General features: G+C 38.0%; 1 protein-coding gene across 2 annotated transcripts in view; it reads right to left on the bottom strand.

Annotated features, from left to right (window-relative positions):
- nrxn2b (neurexin 2b) overlaps positions 1–25,997 on the bottom strand; it is a 703,577-nt gene that overhangs the window by 389,261 nt on the left and 288,319 nt on the right. Inside the window, exon 6 of one of the 2 annotated variants that reach the window (XM_053479498.1) lies at positions 1,144–1,448. In XM_053479498.1, coding sequence (XP_053335473.1) covers positions 1,144–1,448 — 305 coding nt within the window. The remainder of the gene's footprint in view (positions 1–1,143; positions 1,449–25,997) is intronic. The other variant, XM_053479499.1, reaches the window with a different exon arrangement.

Raw genomic sequence — 25,997 nt, 5'->3', positions numbered from 1 at the left:
GACTAGGCCATTCCAGAGACTTGATTCTTTTATTTTTTTAGCCATTCTGATGTATATTTACTTGTATGCTTCAAATCATTATCCTGTTACGTGCTTCCTTGTTCTTTTTAGACAGAAAAGGCTTAATCCTGGCAACCCTTTTAAACAAACTGTACTTGTTCAGTCTTCTTCTAATTGTGCTGTCATTGACTTTAACATTTACCATGCTTAGTGAGACCTGCTACGATCAGATGATTTTTATGGAAACACAAAAACGTACAAATTTATAAGTGAGTACTAACTTTTCAACATGACTGCAACCGAGTTATCCGACTTGAATTTATACTGTAAGTGATTCTAAAATGATAGCATGAAATATAAATGAATATCATAAAGAGTTTTTTTCTCTCTCTTAGTGCACTGACTGTGAACATAAAGAGAGCTTGGAGTACTTAAAAATACAAGGTTAAGAGCGTTCAGCCTGAATAATTGAGGATGTAAAAAAACAAGCATTAAACAAACCAAAAAGGATATATATATATATATATATATGAGACTCCTTAGGTTACTCTAAGTCAAAAGTTTCTGCTCAGGTATTTCTCAAATATCTTTGTAGTTCTATTAAAACATAGCAAAATTACATTTTATATACTGTATATATATTTTTTTTTTCAAAGGAGTTGTAAGCACAATAAAAATGCACCTAAAGCCACAATGTATATAAAGATGATGTATGCACTGAAAAAAAACAAACAAAAAAACTTTCTTTTCAATTTTCCTTTGGATGAGAGGCTAAAAAAATTATAATTACTCCATGTGTCCACATGGGTGGAGCCTCAGAGGATTTTATTATGAAGCCTTATCATGGAGGTATATCTGTCAAAGTATCAGTCTTTGATTTTCATCGACCGCTAAATTAGAGGCATGAGTCTTTGAGCGTTTTCAATGAAACATATTGAGGGTCCTGAGACGATCTCTGAGCATGGACTGTTACTCAATAAACACGTGGGCTGCACTGTGGAAGCAGACAGACTCGACACAGCACTGTACAATTATCAATATTAACATGAACTAACCAAACAGTTACTTTCTGGAAGTCTATCTTGTAAAGTTCTATCTTATGAATTATGTCTTATTCGACGAAGCTGTGACGCGATCTCTTACCTGCCGCAGGTTTCGCGTGACCTTGACGTCGTGCCAGGCGTTGTCGTTGAACTTGCCGTTGACGGGTTCGACGAGCGCCTCGAAGGCGCCGGAGCCGAGGTTGATGACGAGCCAGACGGCGCCACTTTTCAGCGACAGGTTCACGTAATCGGCAGATTTGCCCGTGTGAAGCATGAGGCCGTTCCGCTGCAGGGTTCGGAAGGACAGCGTGATCTCGTCCGTGCTGCTCTGAATGGGGGTCATGGACAGGTCATAGCAGAAAAACTCATTTCCTTTGAACGTTGCCACCGATTCTTCTTTACCTGCTGGGGACAGAGGAAAAAAAACATTTTCAGCTTATTTTGTACAAAATTCAAGGTGAAATTTGGTGTGCCTTGTCGCTTTGATGGATTTTTAGTTACCGCCATTTGTTAGTCAGAAACATGGTGGACTTTCGCCCATCAGCTTTCAGCAGAAAATTTCACACAATTAGTATTGTGCCATCATAGCACATTTTGATAAGGATATCTACCTGTGCTTGCTTAATTGTTTTATTTATGTTAAAAGAATTGACCACTTTTCCACTAATTTTTGCAAAATTGATGCACTTGATGGTGTTTGTTGGTTTTACAATTTTACAGCAATTAATCTTATATCTCATCGCGAAATGTAGCAATAGACTTGATAAAAAATTTATAAACAACACACACACACACACACACACACACACACCAATGTGCATCTATTTGTGTTCACAACCAAATTATACATGAGACCTTATTTACTAATCTTAGGCTCCTGTAAAATGCCAGGGAGCTTATGAGATAGAAAAATCCCATCTTATTTTACGGTTCAGGCTGCAAAAAAAAAAAAAAAAAAAGCAGAGTTACTCAGCTGTAACGACGGAGAGAAGGAGAAACCAAAAGATACGGAGAGACATAGAAAGAAAGAGAGTTAGAGAGAGAGAGTGAGCGAGTGAGAGGGTTGTTAACAGAAATCAGATTCTGTGACAAAGCGTAAAGTCTAAGTGCTGATGTAAGGAGAACACGCTTCAGGGAAATGGTGCGAAGAAACAATTTGTTTTAAGTAAAACTGATGTATTAAGCTCAAAAACTAAATTTCTAACTGTAAGCAACAAGCAGTGAATTGACTGCTGCTTGTAAGACAGAGGATCACAGAGGAGAGACAGAAGAGACAACGATCATAAAGGAGAGACAGGAGAGACAGCAATCACAAAAGGGAGACAGTGTTCACAAACGAGAGACAGGATAGACAGAGATCACATAGAATGGACAGGAGAGACAGCGACCACAGAGGAGAGACAGCGATCACAGAGGAGAGACAGGAAAGAGAGAGATCACATAAGATGGACAGGAGAGACAGCGATCACAGAGGAGAGACAGGAAAGACAGAGATCACATAGGATGGACAGGAGAGCCAGCGACCACAGAGGAGAGACAGCGATCACAGAGGAGAGACAGGAAAGACAGAGATCACATAAGATGGACAGGAGAGACAGGGATCACATAGGATAGACAGGAGAGACAGAGATCACAGAGGTGGGACAGGAAAGACAGAGATCACATAGGATGGACAAGAGAGACAGAGATCACAGAGGTGGGACAGGATAGACAAAGATCACATATGATGAACAGGAGAGACAGCGACCACAGAGGAGAGACAGGAAAGACAGAGATCACATAGGATGGACATGTGAGACAGCGATAACAGAGGAGAGACAGCGATCACAGAGGAGAGACAGGAAAGACAGAGATCACATAAGATGGACAGGAGAGACAGTGACCACAGAGGAGAGACAGGAAAGACAGAGATCACATAGGATGGACAGGTGAGACAGCGATAACAGAGGAGAGACAGGAAAGACAGAGATCACATAAGATGGACAGGAGAAACAGCGATCACAGAGGAGAGACAGGAAAGACAGAGATCACATAAGATGGACAGGAGAGACAGTGACCACAGAGGAGAGACAGGAAAGACAGAGATCACATAGGATGGACAGGTGAGACAGCGATAACAGAGGAGAGACAGGAAAGACAGAGATCACATAAGATGGACAGGAGAGACAGCGATCACAGAGGAGAGACAGAAAAGACAGAGATCACATAAGATGGACAGGAGAGACAGCGATCACAGAGGAGAGACAGGAAAGACAGAGATCACATAAGATGGACAGGAGAGACAGCGATCACAGAGGAGAGACAGAAAAGACAGAGATCACATAAGATGGACAGGAGAGACAGCGATCACAGAGAAGAGACAGGAAAGACAGAGATCACATAAGATGGACAGGAGAGACAGCGATCACAGAGGAGAGACAGGATGAATGGATTGGTTGATGGGTGGATAGATAGATAGATAGATAGATAGATAGATAGATAGATAGATAGATAGATAGATAGATACTTTGTTATTATCATAAACTTTATAATGCCGGGATTAAGTTACAGTGCTAACTGAGATGAACTATGTTGCATGTACTGTATGTTACCAGACTTGAGGCAAGGGCATTTAGCCAAACAGACCTCCCTCCCCACTATACTAAAAAAGTTAATTCGCTCCAAGTCCTTAAAAGGGTAAAAAATGGGCTTTTTATTTATTTGTTTTTGTATTTATTAATAAAAATTATGATAATAATAACAACACCCCTACTACTACCACTACTATTAATACTACTACTAATCATAATAACTAAAATATTATTTATTTATTTATTTACTTATTTACTGATTGATTAAATGATTGATTGATTAAGAGACAGGAAAGGACATTTTCAAATTGGTTGTTTTTAAAAGTAGGATTTCTCTGTATGTACAGTATGTATGTATGTATACAGTGGTGTGAAAAACTATTTGCCCCTTCCTGATTTCTTATTCTTTTGCATGTTTGTCACACGTAAATGTTTCTGCTCATCAAAAACGTTAACTATTAGTCAAAGATAACATAATTGAACACAAAATGCAGTTTTTAAATGAAGGTTTACGTTATTAAGGGAGAAAAAAAAACTCCAAATCTACATGGCCCTGTGTGAAAAAGTGATTGCCCCCCTTGTTAAAAAATAACTTAACTGTGGTTTATCACACCTGAGTTCAATTTCTGTAGTCACCCCCAGGCCTGATTACTGCCACACCTGTTTCAATCAAGAAATCACTTAAATAAGAGCTACCTGACACAGAGAAGTAGACCAAAAGCACCTCAAAAGCTAGACATCATGCCAAGATCCAAAAAAATTCAGGAACGAATGAGAACAAAAGTAATTGAGATCTATCAGTCTGGTAAAGGTTATAAAGCCATTTCTAAAGCTTTGGGACTCCAGCGAACCACAGTGAAAGCCATTATCCACAAATGGCAAAAACATGGAACAGTGGTGAACCTTCCCAGGAGTGGCCGGCCGACCAAAATTACCCCAAGAGCGCAGAGAGAACTCATCCGAGAGGCCACAAAAGACCCCAGGACAACATCTAAAGAACTGCAGGCCTCACTTGCCTTAATTAAGGTCAGTGTTCACGACTCCACCATAAGAAAGAGACTGGGCAAAAACGGCCTGCATGGCAGATTTCCAAGGCGCAAACCACTTTTAAGCAAAAAGAACATTAAGGCTCGTCTCAATTTGCTAAAAAACATCTCAATGATTGCCAAGACTTTTGGGAAAATACCTTGTGGACCGACGAGACAAAAGTTGAACTTTTTGGAAGGTGCGTGTCCCGTTACATCTGGCGTAAAAGTAACACAGTATTTCAGAAAAAGAACATCATACCAAAAATAAAATATGGTGGTGGTAGTGTGATGGTCTGGGGTTGTTTTGCTGCTTCAGGACCTGGAAGGCTTGCTGTGATAGATGGAACCATGAATTCTACTGTCTACCAAAAAATCCTGAAGAAAAATGTCCGGCCATCTGTTCGTCAACTCAAGCTGAAGCGATCTTGGGTGCTGCAGCAGGACAATGACCCAAAACACACCAGCAAATCCTCCTCTGAATGGCTGAAGAAAAACAAAATGAAGACTTTGGAGTGGCCTAGTCAAAGTCCTGACCTGAATCCTATTGAGATGTTGTCGCATGACCTTACAAAGGCGGTTCATGCTAGACAACCCTCAAATAAAGCTGAATTACAACAATTCTGCAAAGATGAGTGGGCCAAAATTCCTCCAGAGCGCTGTAAAAGACTCGTTGCAAGTTATCGCAAACGCTTGATTGCAGTTATTGCTGCTAAGGGTGGCCCAACCAGTTATTAGGTTCAGGGGGCAATTACTTTTTCACACAGGGCCATGTAGGTTTGGATTTTTTTTCTCCCTAAATAATAAAAACCATCATTTAAAAACTGCATTTTGTGTTTACTTGTGTTATCTTTGACTAATAGTTAAATGTGTTTGATGATCAGAAACATTTTGTGTGACAAACATGCAAAAGAATAAGAAATCTGGAAGGGGGCAAATAGTTTTTCACACCACTGTATATGTATTTATTTATTTATTTATTTATTTTTTGTCAGTCTGCTAGCATGTTATGTGATGTCAGTAAGTTCTGCTTTCTTTATTATAATTGGGTAGAGTTTTGTTTTGTTGTGCAGTGTAGAGTAACAGATCCTTTTCTCAGCAGAAAATAGGCAATCTGATAAAATAAAAAAAAAAAGGTCACATAGGCAAAGAAATAGCACAGATACACATGATCACATGTTTTATTGTTGTTTTCAGTTGTTTCCATGACCCCCAAAAAAATCATAAAAATTATAATTTTGTGAATTCTACATTTCTGCAACATCATTCATATATTCCAGTAAAGCTAAAATTAGTTTTTATAATGCATCATAAAGGCTGTCCATAGTTCATTCTTTCATCACAAGAGATCATTTATTTAATAAATCATTTAAATCAATAAAGTTATAAAATTTTAGTCATTTACCATTAGTGTTATGGTTGCATCTGCACCTCTGACTGTTACACTGTGACCGGAGACTCCTTCCAAACATTCTAAACAAACAATTTGTTCCTCCCAGAAGAACCTTCAACAATTACATATATTTTGTATGCCAGTAAATTCATTAAACATACAGTACTACTGTATGATGCGTCCTAGAGCTGATTATTAATTCTCCAGCTCAGATCACAAGCCTTCTCCAACCTGCACTTGACTGATTTAAGGACGCCTTTTATATGCTACATGCTCACACTCACGCCCACATGCACACAGAGCACGAGCATGAAATTACAGCCTCGGTCCAAATCAATCCCATCGAACCCTGGTCCATGCGACTCGAAACACGTTCCTGATGAACACAAGCGGAGGTGGCGAATATAAACAATCCCGTTCGATAGGTCGAATCAGATTAGCATCACGTCCACAAACTGCTGATAGTAAAAAATAATTATTCTACAAAGCAGACGTGGTTATGGATAGAGAGCGGAAGGGAAGGTGCGGGGCGGGGGGGGAGCGAGATGATAGAGTGGTTAGTTCTTAAAGCAAGAAATGAAAGGACTGAGTGACAGTTTGATGAATATGTGCAGTTCAGATATTGAAGGGCTCGGTCTCTGTGTCTCTCTGTCGATTCCTCTCACAAACAAACACAAAATCACACACATACAAAGATTTTTCGGACAAGATTACACAGGGAGAAAAAAAATAAACAGACTGCTTTTTTTGAAACTTAAAGGATAAAATGCTTTATACAGTGCCATGTGAAAATACTTTTTCAGGTATATACAGGTAGGTTTGGACAGCTTTTTTCCCTTAATATCTGAAATCATTGTTTAAAAATGACATTTTGTTTTTACCTGGGTTATCTTTGTGTAATATAACAATTTGTTTGATAAACTGAAGTAAGGGGCAATACTCTGAATCTGAATGAAGGGGCAAATACTTTTTCACATCACTGTATTTCTCCCTGATCAAGTCAATATTTTGCAGCAAAAAGCTTTCCAGGAAAATATCAGAATACACCATGGATGACTTACACATACACACCCGAAACCAGTTTAGGGTCGCCAATCCACCTACAAGCATGCCTAAATGTGGGAGGAAACCAGAGAACCCAGAGGAAACCCCTATACACAAAGGAAACACATGCAACTCCACAAAGTCAGTAATGTGAGCTCAGGCTCAAACCACAGACCACGAATGCAAGGGATAATTATCTTTAATTGGGGATTATTGAGACAAAAAATCTATTTAAAGGTTTAGAAGCATCCTCAAATTTCTAAAACAATTTCAATCAAGATTAATAAAAATATTTGGCTTGTTGCTGGTCTTTCGGCTGCTCACTCTTTAAGGGGTTGCCACACAATCTGAACAACAACTTGGCATAGGTTATACCCCGGATGCCCTTTCTGACATAACCCTCCCATTTTATCCGGGCTTGGGAGAGGCACTGCATCCAGTGTCTGGGGTTTCAGCATTGGGTGGGAATCAAACATGGCCCACAAGAAATTTACAACTGAGCAACCAATGCCCCCAACAATTAAAGTAAAGTAAAGTCCTTTATTTTTTAAAACTTGCAAGATCCGACTGGGCAGAGAGTCACAAAAAAAAACTTCTCAGTGGTTTAGAGGGTAGCTCAGTGGTTAAGGCATTAGACTAGGTTCGAAAGGTCCCAGGTTCAAACCCCACAACCACCAAGTCCCTTGTTGGGCCCTTCAGCAAGGCCCTCAACCCTCAAGCGTGTCTGCCAAATGCTTAAATGTAAAAAGATGCCAGAAGTACTCTGGTGTGACCTGCTCAATCCATGCCTGCTTGATTGCTTCCTAATCAACAAGTACAGAAGACTTGCAGAAGCTGAATACCATTGTCAAATAGCCAGGTTTTCACACATTTCAACATGTTGTATTGAGCTCCATTATGTTAAAAAATGGTTGCTGCTTGGAAGTCAAGACTTAAGAGAAGCTTTTCCTTTAGTATTTTTAAGTATTCATAGAATTTACAATTTGTCCTGCATTCATAATGTAGAGAGAAGCTCATTTATAGTAGGATACAGCCCTACCAAACCATCACCTTAGCAAATTCTGGTATGGTAAACTACTGGTATGGTTTATTGTGATGGGTACCACTGATTGACCAACCTAGAAATAGTTTTCTTACAATAACTAAACTGTTCTATCAAAAGTCAAAGGTCTTTGGCCTTGTTGTTTGCAGAAAGCGATGGCTTCTTGGTCTTTCATTATAGAACATTTATTTTGTCAGTAAACAGGGCCTGACAGTTCTAGTAAATTCAGTAGTATAGGTAGCTCAACCTGAATAAAATGACGGTGACACACTTGGGTCTATCTTGATCAGTCTCCGTTTTGATCTTGATCAGTCTTGCTGTCAGTTGCTCTAAAAGACTCTAAGTTGGTCCATGTGTTTTTCTTTGGTTACCCATTCAGTTTCTTTGAATTTTCCACTAGGGAAATGCATGTGATATTGTAGGTAGATTGAAAGTGTCCAGTGTGATAAAATATTTGCCACAGAAGTTTTCAATTTCATAGTTTTACCCATTTTTGGGCTGGGGCGGACAATCCGTCTTCAGAAAGTAAACGTCTTGCCAAATATTTCTTCCATCCTTCAAACAAACCACCTGGTTTTAATTAGCACAATTCTTTAGCCAGAGCCAGGCTCAAACTAATTAGTGACCTCACCTGTGTTGTGCACATGGAGAACTGTAATGCATGGCATATTTCGCTTGATTCTTTTGGCCACCACTGTACACAACCTAGCTGTGTGCCACTGCCTCTGGCTCGTACTAAGGGTGCTAATTTTGCCGCTGATAACCACATTCATTTTTCCCGTGATTGGATATTCAACAGATTTTAACACAGAATCAGAAAGCTTTTATGGCAGGTTTAAGGTACAATCATTGTAGTATGCATTCTACAAAGCTGCAAAGTCTAAAAAGTGTATACATAGTTTCAAGGGTGAAACTTTTTCCACTGCAAAAAAACTTAGCAAGTAAAAATACACTATATTTCCAAAAGTATTCACTCGGCTTTGTGGACCTTGCTTTGTGCACTTGTGTGCAGTCATGTTGGAACAGGAAGGGGCCATCCCCAAACTGTTCCTACAAAATTGGGAGCATGAAAATGTCCAAAATGTCTTGGTATACTGAAGCATTACGAGTTCATTTCACTGGAAGTAAGGAGGCGAAAAACAACCCCGCACCAGTTCCAACATGACCAGTCACCAGTGCTCAAAGCAAGGTCCATAAAAACAGGATGAGCAAGTTTGGTGTGGAAGAACTTGACTGCTCTGCACGGACTCCTGACCTCAACTGAATAGAACACCTTTGGGATGAATTAGATCGGAGACCGCAAGCCAGGCCTTCTTGCCCAACATCAGTTTCTGACCTTACAAAAGCATTACTAGAAGACCAGAAGACCAGAAGAAGACCAGAAGAATGGTCAAAAATTCCCATAAACACACTCCTGAACCTTGTGAAAAGCCTTCCCAGAAGAGTTGAAGCTGTTGTAGCTGCTAAGGGGGCGGGGCCAACATCATATTAAACCCTATGGATTAAGAACCGGATGTCACTCAAGTTCATATGTATGTGAAGGCAGAAGAGCCAATACTTTTGCCAATATAGTGTATGTTAAATGCAGTTTAAATGTTCTAGGAATTTATTACTTGAAAGCAGCAAAATTATCTGAAATTAAAAAAAGCAATTTTTGCTTAAAGTTTTTGTAAACCCTGATCTGGCTTGTTTTCATTTAATTTTTTAGGGACTTTAGATAAATTTAACTAGATTTAAGAATATTTTACTTGTTCAACATAATTTTTTGCAGTGTATATCCTCAAACATCGCACCGAAGATCATGAATAGGTGCAAATTTCGTAAGTTAGTTCGAACTAATTTCCAAGTTTTCTGTCTCCAACCTGTTGGAGTTCAAATCCTGACCACATAATAATAATAATAATAATAATAATAATAATATATTTAGATTCAGATTATTGCTATCGCACAGACCAGAATGCAGCATTATTAACAACCTGAATGCAATACCATTTTCAGAAAGGAGGTTCCTTTTTGTGTAGAACGGTCACTTTCCGGTTCTGTTCATCTCATTTATTTTGAGTTTCTGTCTATTTTGATGCTTCCTGCAGTTCGTCATCTAGTCACAGAAAATATAAGCTTTCACCATGTCTGAAACTGTGGCGGTGTCAAAGGAATTCAGAGAGCAATATTTTCTAATTTCATTACAGCGATCTATTCAATATATAAGTTTGCCAGTGTCCTTATTTTTTTTCCGCCCAAAATGAAGACTTACTTTGGCTTTTTCAACAACACCTACAACACATAGTGAAGCTGTGTGTTTATTTCGTAATCCAGAATGTTCCTGAGATTTAAAAGACACATTAGGTAACGCATTTAAAGAGTGTTCATGTGTACAATAAAGCTCTCAAAGTTTGGTAATGTGGAATAAACTGTGTTAACTAATTAGATAACGTTAATAAACCTTATATAAGAGTAGTCTGATTGGATAAAAGACATTCCACGGGTGCTTATATAGAGCACAACAGCACTGGGAAGTTTAACTATACGTATCACTTTACGCCACAAATGTGCTAACAATCATTGATTACAATAATTTTCAGTTGCAGCATGAGTGAAAGTAGATCAGTACGGTCCACACTACAGGAAAGAGATCAGCTGCCTGCCAAAACCCATATTCAAAACCAGTCATTGAATCACCTTCAGCAAGAAAACACATCTGATTACGTTACGCGATCTTAAACAACACATTGTCCATTTAACTATTGCTTGGAAGTCATTCCAAATTTGCATTGAACCACCCATATTATACTGTTCACAGCTAACGTGAGCTGCAGTACAAAGCTTCTAACACAAGGCTGAATCCCAAAGCCCTCTCTAAAACCTAATCAAGGGCACTACTTGTACTTGGTGAGTGGAACAAGGGATTATGCTCCCTAAATTACATAGCTCACCAGATTTCCATTCAACGCCATTTTGGTTGCAAGCCCAGAACCGCAAAAGTTAGCTGATGTTCTAAATCTTGTAAGGTACTTTTACCCACTTTTACCCCTGTTGATAACACTGACTGTCGGTCGCCAGCTCTGCCAGTCGCGGTTTGTTAGTTCCGCCGGTCGCAGGAAAGATATGTGTTGACGGAGCAAAATAACTAGTTAAATAAACCAAAAATTCATAGTGTTGATAAGAAAAGGTTTTTGTATAAAAGGTTGTGCTGATGCACTGAATATCAGCACTGCTGTGGTACCTTCAGTGCTGTGGCTGCGCCCTTGTACCTACAAGTCATATTGCTTAAACATATTATGGATGTGACAAAAGGCCATCTGGGGGAGGGGGGGGGGAGGTTAGAAACATTTAGAAAATTGATTCATAAATTACTGAAAAGATAGTATCTCTGTTCATCTTTTCAATAAATTTCATAGTTTGATTCGAGTAATCCAGTCAATTATCACTTGCCACGGATCACGGCATATGCCAGCGTTTTGTACAATCTACAAGAATAAAGCCAAATAATCCATTTGCTACAAGTTAATCACAAGCAAAACATGGAATTAATAGCAACAGACTGATAACATAACTGTTCTTCCTAATTGGTTTGCTTAGCCCCCACCCACTCTCATGCTCTGGCCATCATTTCTGTTTATCAGACGTTTGAAAGGTGCCCCATCATCATAAAGGGCTGGGAAAGGGCAGGAGGTTAGGTATAAAAGAAACAGTGCAGTGTTCTGTATAAATAGAGAGCTAATGGGGTGCGATAAACAGGAGTGAGATAAAACGAGAGAGAGAGAGATTCTGGTTTTCAATACAGTACATAGTCAATTTCAATATTTTCTATACCACTTTAGCATTTTTAAAGGGTCGCAGGGGGCCCGGAGCCTATTTCAGGATGTTTTTGGACTGTGGGAGGAAACTGGAGTACCCGGAGGAAACCCACCAAGCACGGGGAGAACATGCACTCCATGCACTTTATTTTATAAAACTGTAATTGTTTTAAGCTTTGCACATGAAATTTAGATTTACTTAAAAATCCAGATTAATCAATTCATTAATAATTTTATTTTTACTTGAGATATGTGTGTTATTTTTTCATATGTATATAATAAGGAGCTGCATTTAACTCAGCTCTATTCATTTATTAATTCATTTATGTATTCTTTTGCTAACCCCTCTAAAAACATACACCTCTAACCTTAATACTGATCTTTTACCTTCTCTGATAATCAACAAATAAATAAAATAAATGAGATAGAGACAGGCAAGAGAGTTTTTTGTGCTTTTTTTTTTTTTTTTTGCGTATGTGATTCTTGTTCTTCATTATGGTCTTAAAAAGACAGTGGGAGATGACGGCTTACAGCTGTGACCTTTCATTCTCCTTTTTCTTTTCTGTCTGCACCACGCAGACCACCATTAAGCCTCTTTTTTTATTTAATTTTTTCACCTGAAGCACATCATGTGGCTGCTCTGACTATCACTATGCACAAAGAGGGAGTCTAACTCGAGTAACAGGGATGGAACTGAACATACCGTTCCAGTCAAAAGTTTGGACACACCTTCTAATTCCACGTTGTTGTTTTTTTGTATTATATAAAATTAAGTTTTTCTATTCATGCTCAGACATTCAGATGGATCTCCAGTGTATGTGTACAATAAAGAACAACGATAACAACAAAACATATTTTCTGCTTCCTTTGTCCATTTCCAATTTTTGTATTGGTCAGGACTAAAACAAGCAATTGAGATATTCCCCCTGTTGTGACCTCATAAAAGAAGAGTCCCTCCTCAAGCTCTGTTGGGCTCTGATGGGGCGTAGCTTAGCAACAGGTCATTTACATAGACACTGAAATGCGCATTTGGATGAGGAGTGAAATGAAAGTGGGTTTGAGTTATAAGAAATGCTTTTTTTTCAGCGTGAACATTAATACATAAACTTTAGGCGAGCTCTGAGACTTGTGTTAAAAAAATAAAATAAAATATGGGACCTTTAAACTGGGACAAATGGGAGGTAAACTTTTGTATTATTTTACTTGTCAGAGAATAGATAGATTGATTGATTGATTGATTGATTGATTGATTGATTGATTTCTGTATAAGGCCACACCCAATTTGATTTTAAATCTAAATAGAGGTAGATATAGATATTTGGATTATCCACCAAGTATACCTAGAGTGGCACTGGGTTACTTTCCAATTAGGAAGTTTTAGTATTAGGAACCTGATGATGCAGAATTTATAAGCACAGATTCAAACATTTTGGACAGCATGCAAACAATGAGTCTGTTCAGGTTTCTAGCTTTAAATAATTTCCATCCAGTCATTATTAATCACAGGTGGGCATTGGTGGCTCAGCGGTAGTCTTCTTGCCTGCCCTGCATGAAGCCTGCATTCAATTCCCAAGCCCAGCCCAAACCCAACCACTAAGTTGCATCCTTTGTGCCAGTCTCAAGCGCAGATAAAAATAGAAGGGTTGTGTCAGGAAGGGCATCGAGGAGTATAAAGCCTGTGCCAAATTACATGGGCAGATCTGATGGTCTGCTGAGGCAACGCCTTATGTTGGCAATTTTAGCAATACTGAAAAAAAAAAAAAAAACTATCACGGGTGTTCAAGTCAATCCAGGACCTTTTTACAGACGACTTTAAACACAGTACCTAGAATGGAACAAATGTTATAAAGAAAGCCATACTGTACATATCTGAATGACGATCCCAACTGAGATGGCCTGGAGCTCACCGCTGTCACTCCTGTGGACATTCAGCAAGTGTAACATCAGATCTTTGGACATAAACAGATAATGTGGCACCGATTTGCGGAAAACACGCATTTGTCTGCGGGAACTGTACACACAATCATTCACCAACACAACTTGCACATTAAAGGTACTCCACTGGGAGTTATTGCGACATCCTTTGTACAGTCCTGACCTCGTGCCAAGTCCATTTCAACATGTTTGGGCCATTAAAGCAGGCAGTCTGACCATGGAAAAAAACAATTCCAAGCACTAGTGAACTGCTGCATAGCAGGAGATTATACCGCAAATACACGCCATTTTTACTCTCATAACCGTCCTGGATTGACTTGAACACCCATCGTGGTTGGTTTAAAATATATGGACACTTAGAAACCCTTTTAACTCCCTTATTCTCTCCATCCAGTCAACATTCAGAATTCGGTCGTCCTTGTCGACATTCAATATCGCATACTCTGCTGTGCGAAATGCGCCGTGCTCTAAATGACGAATGCCCATGTCCATAAACCTATCCAGTTTAAAGTGCTTTAAAAAAGATGAATTCACTTCACTGCAGTTAATGTCCATTATTATCAGCATTCACTCGGTGCAGGCTGTCTGCCACATGCTGCACCGCTCAGACCTGTCAGGCCTCACAAACCCATGAAGCCGCTGCAAAATAGGCTAATAATTAACTTGGCAATTTAGACGACCAGGAAGAGCACGGCACAGTGGCACCAATTTGCCCATTTAGCTTAGCGAATGCAAGGGAGTTCTTTCTAATTGCACTGCGAAGATTACGTGCCGCACAACAGAATGCATAGAGGTGAGAGTGATTTACGTACGTCCGCTCCGAGTTCGTTCTGAATTATTTACTCTAATGCGCCAAAAACGCTACTCTACTTATGAAAACACATTCAATTTTAATGTCTCCACAAACAGCATTACTGAATCTTGTTTTGGCTTCAGATACAACAGAGATTTGGCCTTAATGTCCGTGTCCTACTTGATAGATTTTCAACTGGAGGGCAGTGCTAATGGAGCAAATGTCACTAGGCTTTGTTTAAAAACTAGCCTGAATTAGCCTGCCTATGTTTACTACTTCTGCTTGGACATGATGCACCAAATTCAAGTTTAAAACACTTCCTCTTAATACTGGAATGAAATTTTGCAAATTTTAAGCGTTTATTTCTATCAAAATGAAAATGATAATAATAACAGGCTGAATAAACTGATACTAGATTTATAAAAGAGATGGAAAATATTTAGGTACATTTACTTCAGGATGGTGCGTTCATTACTTTCTTGTACTTCGTTACAGGTCTGTGCTTTACTTGAGTAGTTTTTGTTTTTGTGGACACGTTTTAATTGTACTCCACTATACTGTATGCTACCGCAAATTTCTGTACTTTCTACTTCACTATATTTGAACAGACTCTTTTTATACTGAAGTGACTTTTCTTTTGTAATTTTTCTTAATGTAAATGGAGGACGTGTACTTTTACTTGAATGATACCCTGGGATATTATAATAGTATAATATAATATTATAAATACTCAACAAATTTGCCTATATTTAAAATATAAAGCATGATAAGGAGGTATGACACTGTCTCTATAGCACCATGTCCTGAAATGTGTATTTTTCTTAAAAAACAGCCAAAGCTTCAATTTAATGAGTTGTATAATTTATACAGTAGCTACATTGCTGCGGATTATCCTTATTCACTCATATTTTCTTGATGCTGATAGGATAAATATACAACTTTAACTTGTTCATCATTAAATTGTTTTTTTTTATAGTTTTAATCATGGAATGTTGACAATGTCATAAAACCATCTCTTAAATATATACACACTAAATCCATTTCTACTAATTTTTTGTTTGTTTGTTTTCTTGCTTGTCATGTTATAAGCTTCTTGAGTGGTTTATTTTTCAGCCATTTCTGGTCTCTGCGTTCTAATTGGCTAGGGAAATGCACTTCAACAAAGGGATTTTTGGGGCACTTTAAAAAAAACTTTAAAAATGAGTGAAAGTGAAGGAAATTCAGGCATTTCAATGACAACTTTCAATTTTAAAAAGCATCCATTAGCAAAAATGTGCAGTTCCTCGAATGATCAGTAGAAGGTTGCTCCAAAAGTGTATCAATCCCCATAGACCCCCATGTTAAAACATCCAACTTTACAAGATAAATGAACGTTTGCATCCAGGTACAAAAAAACAAAAACAAATGGCATTTGTTAGAAAAAAATGCATCAACATCTCCTGACCAATTAAGGAATTCAACACTGCTGTCCAAAAATCACATTTTATTGTACCGAATTGAACTGCTGAGAATTTAGCAAAATGCTCTAGCTTGTAATATATAATTTAATAGGTGGTTGCTGGGGTAAACGAAAATTGCAATGATTTTCTTTTAAATCTAATTTGATATTAATGAGAGACTGCATAAAATATGTTTGCCTTGTGTAATGTTTAATATTGTTTAATAGTGATTTCTTATTTTACTAGCGGGGAATAAAGTAAGCAGAATAAGAGGTACTGTTACAACTTCCATGGTCTTAACATGATGTACTTTTTTAAGCGTTGGTATAAAATCATATTTGAAAATTAAAGATAATAGGCATCAGATAAGCTGTCAGAGAAATTCTGCTACTGTAATTACAGTGGCGATTACGTTTGATCTTTGAACTGCATTACCAGCATGTATAGCACTTACGGAAATTGCAGTAGTGAAGTGGACATGATTATGGACGTCTTAAATACTTGACTAAAAACATCTGAGAGAAACTTAAGTGGAGAAAAAATACATAGAAAAAAAGCAGAGATGGTAAGCATATATTCAGGTCACTGTAAGAAGAGTCACTGCTAGACAAGTACAACAAGTACAAAGAGAAAATAATTAAACCAAAACTGAAAAACTTTTAGCAAGACACTTTGTGATGCTAAGAAATCCTGGCTTTTACGTTATAATTAATTGCAAGGATTCAGTATCGTCTATGATTGTATTTTTAGTCCAGTTTAGCACAAAATATTAATTATTATGTATTAATAGGAAGATCAGTGTTCAAGACCCACCAACGCCAAGTTGCCACTGTCAAACCCTTGAGCAAGGCCCTTAACCCTATCTGTTCCAAAGGCCATTTATCCTGGATGACCCTGCGCTTTGGCATTTTGGCCCCTAACTGTATATGAAAAAATAATTTTACTGTGCTATAAAATAATAATAAAAAAAAATCAATCCAAAACTGTTGCCCACTTTCTGTTATCAACCTTGTGTGTCATTTATTATCCTGACAACCAACCAACCAAACAGCCAGCCAACCAACTAACCAACCAGCCAATCATCCAACCAATCAACCAACCAACCAGCCAATCAACCAACCAGCCAATCAGCCAACAAACGAAACCAACCAACCAACCAACCAATCAACCAACCAGCCAATCAGCCAACAAACCAACCAACCAATCAACCAACCAATCAGCCAACCAACCAACCAATCAGCTAATCAACCAGCCAATCAATCAACCAACCAATCAACCAATCAACTAATTAACCAGCCATCCAGTCAATCAAACAGATAACCAACTGGTCACCAACCAACCAAAAAATATGCGGAATTCTAGTAAGTGAAGCTGGGACTCAATTTCTTGGTTTTGTAGCCTGGTTTGCATGATCTTGCAATAATGGGACTTTTTTCCTTCTTCATATTTTTTAAGAAATATTCTTTTACATATTTTCTTATTCTTCTACATATTTTTAATGTTTTGTTGCCAATGTATTTTTTCTTTTATGTGTAATAAAAACAGAATGGTCCAAAAAATGGGAGGAGGATAAACATTCACTCTTTTGCTTTTGCCTAATTTCAAAAAGGTTCATGGATAGATAGATCCATCCATCCATCTAACAATCTCTGTAGTCCAACTACATTGGCCATGGAGGCCAACAGTGACCATTGTATTTATTCCCATTTGTACGAACGTGGAAGGACCTTTAGTCAACATTTACATACTACAGGCAATTTGGGAACAGCAGTGTTTTTGGACTGCGGGAGGAAACTGGAGAACCTGAAGAAAACTCCCCAAGCACAGGGAGAACATACAAACTCCATACATACAGACCTGATACAGAAATCGAACCCAGGACCTGGAGGTGCAAGGCGACAGTGCTAACCATTAAGTCGGTGTGCCTCAAGATAGATAAATAGATGGATGGATGGATGGATAGATAGATATTGTATTTGTAATTGCTCTGATTTTCTAAGCTCCTTGAACAAGGCTTGACAGCCTGGTGACATCATCCATCAAAAGAGCTGTAATTGTCAGCATGTGTGATAAAAGCAAAATAACTAATGAATGTATGGAAACTAATGAAGCTGTATAGATCCACTTCTACCACAATGCCTGCTCGACACTGAGAAAATTATCAGACGAGACACAAAGCTCTATAATGAGTGCAAATTGTGATGCACTTGTGACCCAAGGCTGACCTGCTTACCTTCAGCTGTTGAGCGGTCGAACCCTACTGCAGTGGGTGGAAAAAGCCAAGCTGCTTTTATCAGTCATCTTGGCTTCTGGTGTTTTTTTTTTTAGGATGACCCTACATTTTGTGGCGCAGCTTGAATATTAACAACTCATTACACTGTCCAGTCAAGAAGCAGGTAGCAAAAATAAATCTACTGGGTACACACACATGCCATGAAGGATCATAATCTATCCCACAGAGACACCGATGCCAGCGTTGATTAATACAAGATGTTTTCTTTACAGGTTTGCTGTATAGAGTACACCAATGCACAGGGGTGTCAATCATTTTTAAACACTCCAAAGGAGGAGATCGTAGAACTCTAAGCATTCATGATTTGTTCTACGTTGCACCAATTAAATCCTCAGCTGCCGAAGCCAAGTACTTAATCCGAAATGATCCACATCTCACCAAGGTTATCACGTCTCTCATGTTACGACACAGCACATCGATTTTGACCGCATGAGCCATGGAGACAATTTTGCAGCTATCAATTGCTGTCGACCCTTACCTTTGTGAAACTGACACGCTCGAGGGGGGCAAAGAGAGGAGTCACTGGTTATTAATGGGCATTTTCAAAATCATTTAGCAAAAAAAAAAAAAAAAAAAAAAGATAAACATGACCTTGAAATTATAGCTTAATCAACTGGATGAAAGGAACCAAGTGAGATGGAAATAAATATTCCTTTAATTAAGAGGTGAGCCAATGATGTAATTGATGTAAACCCTTTTGAATCTGTCATCCCCCCCCCCCCCCCAAAAAAAAAAAAAACACCTCTTGTTGTTCATATGTAGTCATAGTCTTTTCGAATGTCCTTCATATGAACTACAAGGGCTACATAATAGGCTATGAAATCCATTCATGTATTGCCATGATTCAACTCATGATTTAAATGGATTTCCACCCTGACTCCAAAATTAATTATTTTTTAATCCATTTTTTATTTTTAAAGTGTATGCTTTCATTCAAGTTTGTAAGATGTCACAGTTTTTCCATAATTTTTCAGGTTGTAAGTTTTAAACAGCACATGCAAGCACAGCATCTCATGTAGTAGGGGCACATTATTTGCTCAGTTTATTAAGGAATTTAAATAAAATTGTTTAGAAATAAAATATTGAATTATGATACTGACTTAGGTATTGTGTTAATTATCAGTTGGTATCAGATATTGATTTGAATCCCTGGAACTACATGAACAATTATGCAGCTATTAAGCTATGACATTTTATTTTTCTGTAACAGCATGTACTATAGTGTGTTGTTTATCTTACAGCAATTTAAACAACAGCAATTAGCCACCAACCAACCAGTCAATTAACCAGCCATTCAATCATCCAGCCAATCAATCATCCAGCCAATCAATCATCCAACCAACCAGCCAATCAACCAACCAACCATCCAAACAACCAGTCAATTAACCAGCTAACCAACTGTCCAACCAACCAACTGTCCAACCAACCAGCAAATCAACCAGCCAATTGACCATCTAACCAACCAGCCAGACTACCAACCAACCAGCCAGCCACTCAGCCAATCATCCTTCCAACCTACCAACCAGCTAGACAACCAAGCAACCAACCAAACAGCCAGACAACCAACCAACCAACCAACCAGCCAGCCAATCAACCAGCCAACTAATGAGACATGAAACTGGCCAACCAAATAACCAACCAAGAAATGGTTTGGCATATTGGTATGTTACAAAGAAGATGAAAAGTGTAAAATCGTCTTTCCCAGGATGGAAAAAAAAAAAAATCACTGGCATTGAGTCTACATCCATGAAGATTAGATAAATATTCTGTATCTATGCGAAGTCTTCACCATAATTATCATTTGTTCTTATTTGTTAGATAAGTTACAAGACTAATGAGCTTTCTTCATACCATTGCTCAAACAAAGGTTTATTTAATAAGGAAGTCACTTAGCTGAGAAATATCCTCTGGGTCACAATAGTGCATCTCCAAGCCTCAACATGTGAACATGGCCATAATTTGCTTACGTTGTTCCACAGACTTTAATAAGTATTGTCAGAGTAGTATTTATAACTTCTGCTAACATAGCTCGCAGTGTAATGTATTTGCTAATGGTCTCAAATGGAACATATAATTGAACCTCATGCTCGGACCAGTGTAAGTACACTGAGCAATGTAATATTAATCGAATATAAAGCATGCATCAGCAAGTCAGAGAGCCGGCGTCTCATCCTGTGGTTGGGTGAATCAGTGAACCTACGGACAACGGAAGCCATTTTGAAATGCTAACAGGAGGCTGAATGTAATGGCATGCCGCTATTTGTTTAATAGCTAAGAATGCTTTTCAATTTCACCCGTGAGTGCACACAACGGTCATATCCTAAAGACAAATGCGAAACCATATTTGAGCACGCATGGCGACTCACAGGGTTAAGGATTCAGTAAATGGAATTCATACTGATAAATCGCTGATGACATTTATTTGAAAGCGATAAGCAAAACAGCAATAGACATGTCTCCAGTGAACAGATTCAGTTCAAACAGTTTAAACATCATAAGGAGTTTTACTGTTCTGAAATATCGCAGCAATTTATCAACAAGTGCAGTGTACGAAAAAAACTTCAATTATTTATGTATTAATGATTTGCTTTTCACGTTTTTATTTTTCCTTGTTGTTGGGCATAAATACTGTATATTCAAAATAGTTTTTTGTTTCTTTGCTTGATATAATTTTTTTATTTATTTTTACTGCCTGACATGACTGACATGGAAGTGCCATTATACTGTAGATCAGGATTTGATGCTGCCCATCCAGACCACATAAAGGAAATGCATAGAAACAATAAATGTAAAAATATATATATTATATTATATACTATATTTTGACTGTTTGACAACACTATTTAAAAAATGGTTCTGATCATTATTCTTATCATGGATTATGGTTTGTGGCCATTCATGGACAATGGCATGACCTACACTTTGGGAAAGGCTGTTCTAGACAAAGTTCTTTCTTTAATTAATGAATTAATTAATTGATGTTCTTATCAGTTAAGTGCCAGTCCCAAGCCCAAATAAAATAGGAGGGTTGTGTCAGGAAGGGCCAAGTTGTTGTGAGAGTCAGATGGTCTGCTATATATGGTTTAGTTCGATTCTCTCCGTGCTTGGTGGGCTTCCTCCAGGTTCTCTGGTTTCCTTCCATGGACAGACCAAAGACATGAACATAAGGCTAATTGGTGTTTCCGAATTGCCTGTAGTCTGTGAATGTGTGTGAATGTTGACCACGGTTGTACAAACGGGAATAAAAACAATGGTCACCATTGGCCTCCATGGTACCTAGTTGGACTTCAGAGGTTCCTAGATGGAGATATATATGTATATATATAGTTATTTTAGGTTAGGTTGATAGTTAGGTCAGTATCTCTACTATGTATATATATATATATATATATATATATATATATATATATATATATATATATATATATACACACTCTCTGTTCATGGACTGAATTGTTCCCTTTTGGAAAACATTATTTCTCTCTTTTCCTTTGAATTGGAATTCATTTTTCCCCTTCTCCAGCATGCTGTTAAGTAATGAGATGGAACCTCACTTCATAAAGCCTCACCAGGGGTGATTTATCGACAGCAGTGGTCTTTGAAAGGAACTGTTTAAAAATACTGAGATAAACGAACCAAAAAAAAAAAGGAGTGAAAACAAAAGGAATTAAAATAAAATAATTCTAGGTGGTTTGGATGAGGGGGTGAGGAGCTTTGAGTTAGCAGGAAGCGAGGCGTCTGAGGAAAGAGAAAACTTTGTGAACTTCTCACTGGGAGATGTTCAGGAGGTGGCCTCCTGCTTGTGTGCCAGTGAGAAGAAAACACAAGACAAGACTATGCACTTCCTCTGTGTCAAAGGAACACACACTGTAGTTCCTTCACACATACTGTAGCTGTGCTCCACATATTAATATTTCATGTACATGTCTTTTCTTTGACAGATATAAGGAGGTGGACAGAGCTCACAGCAGGAAACTGTAGCAAATGTCCAGACACGTCAGCGTATATAAAATACTGTCTCGAAGTTCATTAAAAAAAAATAATGTCATTATCTTTTTGAAACTAATATAAATGCCACATCCTCAGAGCAGCCATCGCTATCTGTCTTTCTCCATTCTCTAATCTGCACGTCCTTTATGTTCCCTCTTTGTGTATGTGTGTGTTCAACATTCTCATGTTCGACACTTTTAACATTTGATTAATCAAGACATTTTAATGCTATTAATCATATGACAAGTTTGATAAAACCAAAGTTGTGTGTCGAGCTACCTTCAATTAGAACCACTTTTACAAGAATCCCTTTAATGTAAGGAGTGGTGTGTTCAGGCAGCTAAGGCTCTAGGTTCTTACTTTTCAGATCTAAGGATCTACGTTCCAGCATCACTGTCGGCTCCCCGTACTACTGTACAAAGGCCATTGCAAGCATTGCATCCCATTTGAAAGATTTTAATTAAACATTTTAGATTAACATATAAAACTGCATAATCAGTTTTTTCTAATGAATAAGTCATGCATTTCTTTATTCCAACATTGCATGTTTATAATACGAGTAAATCGGACTATTTTAAAATTGTGATTAATTGTGATTAATCACTGACTATGACTGTGATTGATTCAACTAACAAATAAATCCGGGTATGTCCACATAATATTTTTTACTGTTTATTGAAATTCCTTAGGAATTTTGTTGAATTAGAAATATTAACAACCTAAAGCTTTTTTTTTTTTTTTTGAGGTAGCAAACTGGCAGAGCTTCAGGCAAAAATCCATCCTTCTACACTGCAATGTGTCACGCATGAATGAAAAGTGATTGAACACACACACACACACACACACACACATACCTGCCTGCACTACCTGTCATTGCAGTGGCCTTCAGGGGGGAAAAAAAAAGAGAAGAAAAAAGAAAACATTTTTAACCCTCGTCCCTCTCCGGGGCGCCGTCCTTCTGACCTTCGCGCTACAGCTGTATGAGTGTGAGTGACGCACTAAACGTCCACAGTGACCTCAGAACACGCGTAATGCGGAAAAGACCTTCATCCCCTGAAGCATAAAATGCTGTTTATACTGTAAGGTGTGTGGAAATTACAGCTTATTTGGGCCCACCGTGTTGTTCTGATGGTGACGTAGAACATGGAACGTTATTGCTATTCAACAGAATTACGTGTGAGACGGTGAGGCTGAAGATGTAAAATGTATAAAGTAATTAAAAAAATCAAAAGCTTGAAATTCAAGATTGAGGTTTACAAATCAAGATTTAGTTTAAGGAAACTGAATAGTAAATTTGGAAATCATTATTCGTGTTACTTAGCAGTGTAAACCTTCCGTAAAGGAGCTCGCGTAGCCCTTTAAACTCAAAGCATTTTAGCCACTTTTTGTTTTGCAGTACAAACTAATGTATCCTTATTCAGTAATGGACTGAATTTTATTTCATTTTAACCAACTATACATTTATATTTACATTTACAGCATTAGGCCAGAACAATTTACAATTTAATTTTATTATACTGTACATTTAAGCAGTTGAGGGTCAGGGGCCTTGCAAAAGGACCCAACAGTGGCAACTAGGTGGTTGTGGGATTTGAACCTGGAACCTTCTGATCAGGAGTCCACCAAACTTTACAAACAGTTAAAAAAAACTATACAAAAAAAAAAAAAAGAGTTTGGCGTAGAAATACACATGATCGTGTGTTTTTCTGTTTGTTTTTGGTTGTTCCTATAAAAATAATATTAATATAATAATTTAAGAGTCCTACATTTTTGCTTCCATATAAGCTCACATATAAAGGTATATTTATTTTATGATCATTGACCTATGCATTGACGTGTTGCCGGCACGTATCTTAATATGTGCCGCGTGAGTTTTAAGATGTAACCATAAAGTCCTGAGCATACCATTATAAAACGTCTGAGGAGACTTAAAAAGTCCCACCTGTGCTCCAGGATACTGCCACGCTGCCATTGAGAGCATCCTCACAAACTGCATCTCAGTGTGGTACGGAAACTGCACTGCCTTGGACCGTAAAGTCCTTCAGAGGGTGGTGAAAACCTTAGAGAACATTTACAAGGAACGCTGCCTGCAAACGGTGAGAGGCATTATCAAAGACACCTCTCACCCCAGCTCACCTTTCTCCCACTGGGCAGATGCTACAGGTGCCTAAGAACACCTGAACAAACAGACTGAAGAATCGGCTTTCCCTCTGGCTGTTACCGCACTGAACATCTGATCATACTGTATTGCGATACTTCTTCCACTATACATCATCACCATTTATAACATATGTTTAACATTGCACTACTGTACAGTATATACTGTAACATTCAGACATTCATATATATATATATATATATATATATATATATATATATATATATATATATGATAGTGATACTGTACAGTATATAACTATCTATATCATATCTCAGTATATTACCTACTGCACCTTTAAAAGTCTTATTAAAGTTTTTTCTTTAAAACTTTAAATAAACTTTTTGTTCATAAATTGCATACATTGAATTTGTGCTTATTCAAAGATAGTGTAATAAAGAGCTTAAAAACAGTTCATTTCTTTATTTTCTTTTTTTTAAAGGCAATTAAGGGATAATAAATACTGAACAAAAGTAAAAAAAAAAAGTATATCTTAAACATTGTTATCGAGCAAGAATTTCAAAACTGAAATGCCCCTACCATCTCCCCCGGATTTAAGTCAGTCCGTTTGTACTGCTCAATAATTGCAGCCTGCAGGAACGATCTGAGAAAGCCGCAGCAACTCACCTTACTTAATGCGGCTGGATGTGTGTAACAGCGGGATTGAGCGATCGAAATAGGATATGCATCACTGAAAAGCACCAGCGTAGAAATGGAACGTCAAGGTCCAACAGTCACTTTTGGAGGACTTTTGGAATTGAAATTTAAGTGTATGTGTTTGTAGATATATATATATATATATATATATATATATATATATATATATATATATATATAAAACGAGAGAGAGAGAGAGAGAGAGAGAGAGGTGGATGGCAGGAATCCGACACGTGTGATATGATCTACTGGGAGCGATTGCGAGTGCGCTGATTTGCTTTCAAAGAGGCCAGTAATTGCATGAGCATGTGAAAATATTAATCTCCGAGCGACTTATTCGCTTTATCTCACTTTGTTGCTCTATCATTTAACCTGACGCTGAACGTTGTGACTGCGGCGCTTCCTTTTCTTTTTCATTTCCAGGGTTAGAAGTGTATTAAACCTCGGGCGTAATCGTTTCCACGTACAGAGAATTCATTACACTCTGAAGGAAATTGACTCTACAGGTATTAGCTATGATAGAACAAGAGTGTGGATGTGCTGAGTCTTTAACAATGTGTATGTGTGCGCGGGTGAATGTAGCGTTAGTGTTACTAGTGAGGGAAAAGCGCGTAGGAAGTCTATTCTTTAGAAGAATATGAAGCTGGGTGGGATCTGAAGCAGTTACAGAGAGCTGAACTGATATGGGAACACACACAAACACACACACACACACACAACACTGCATCTTCTACTAGAGGACGTTTGATATTGGTTTGGCTTACTGCTCTAAAAATGTTACTGTGTTAAGCATCTGAACAATGTTAACAGCATGCCTA

The sequence above is a fragment of the Clarias gariepinus genome, chromosome 20, assembly GCF_024256425.1.
Source record: "Clarias gariepinus isolate MV-2021 ecotype Netherlands chromosome 20, CGAR_prim_01v2, whole genome shotgun sequence".
In the NCBI taxonomy this organism is placed as follows: Eukaryota; Metazoa; Chordata; class Actinopteri; order Siluriformes; family Clariidae; genus Clarias; species Clarias gariepinus.
The sequence above is the reverse complement of the archived record's forward strand: the minus strand, read 5'-3'. Positions and strand labels throughout refer to the sequence as shown.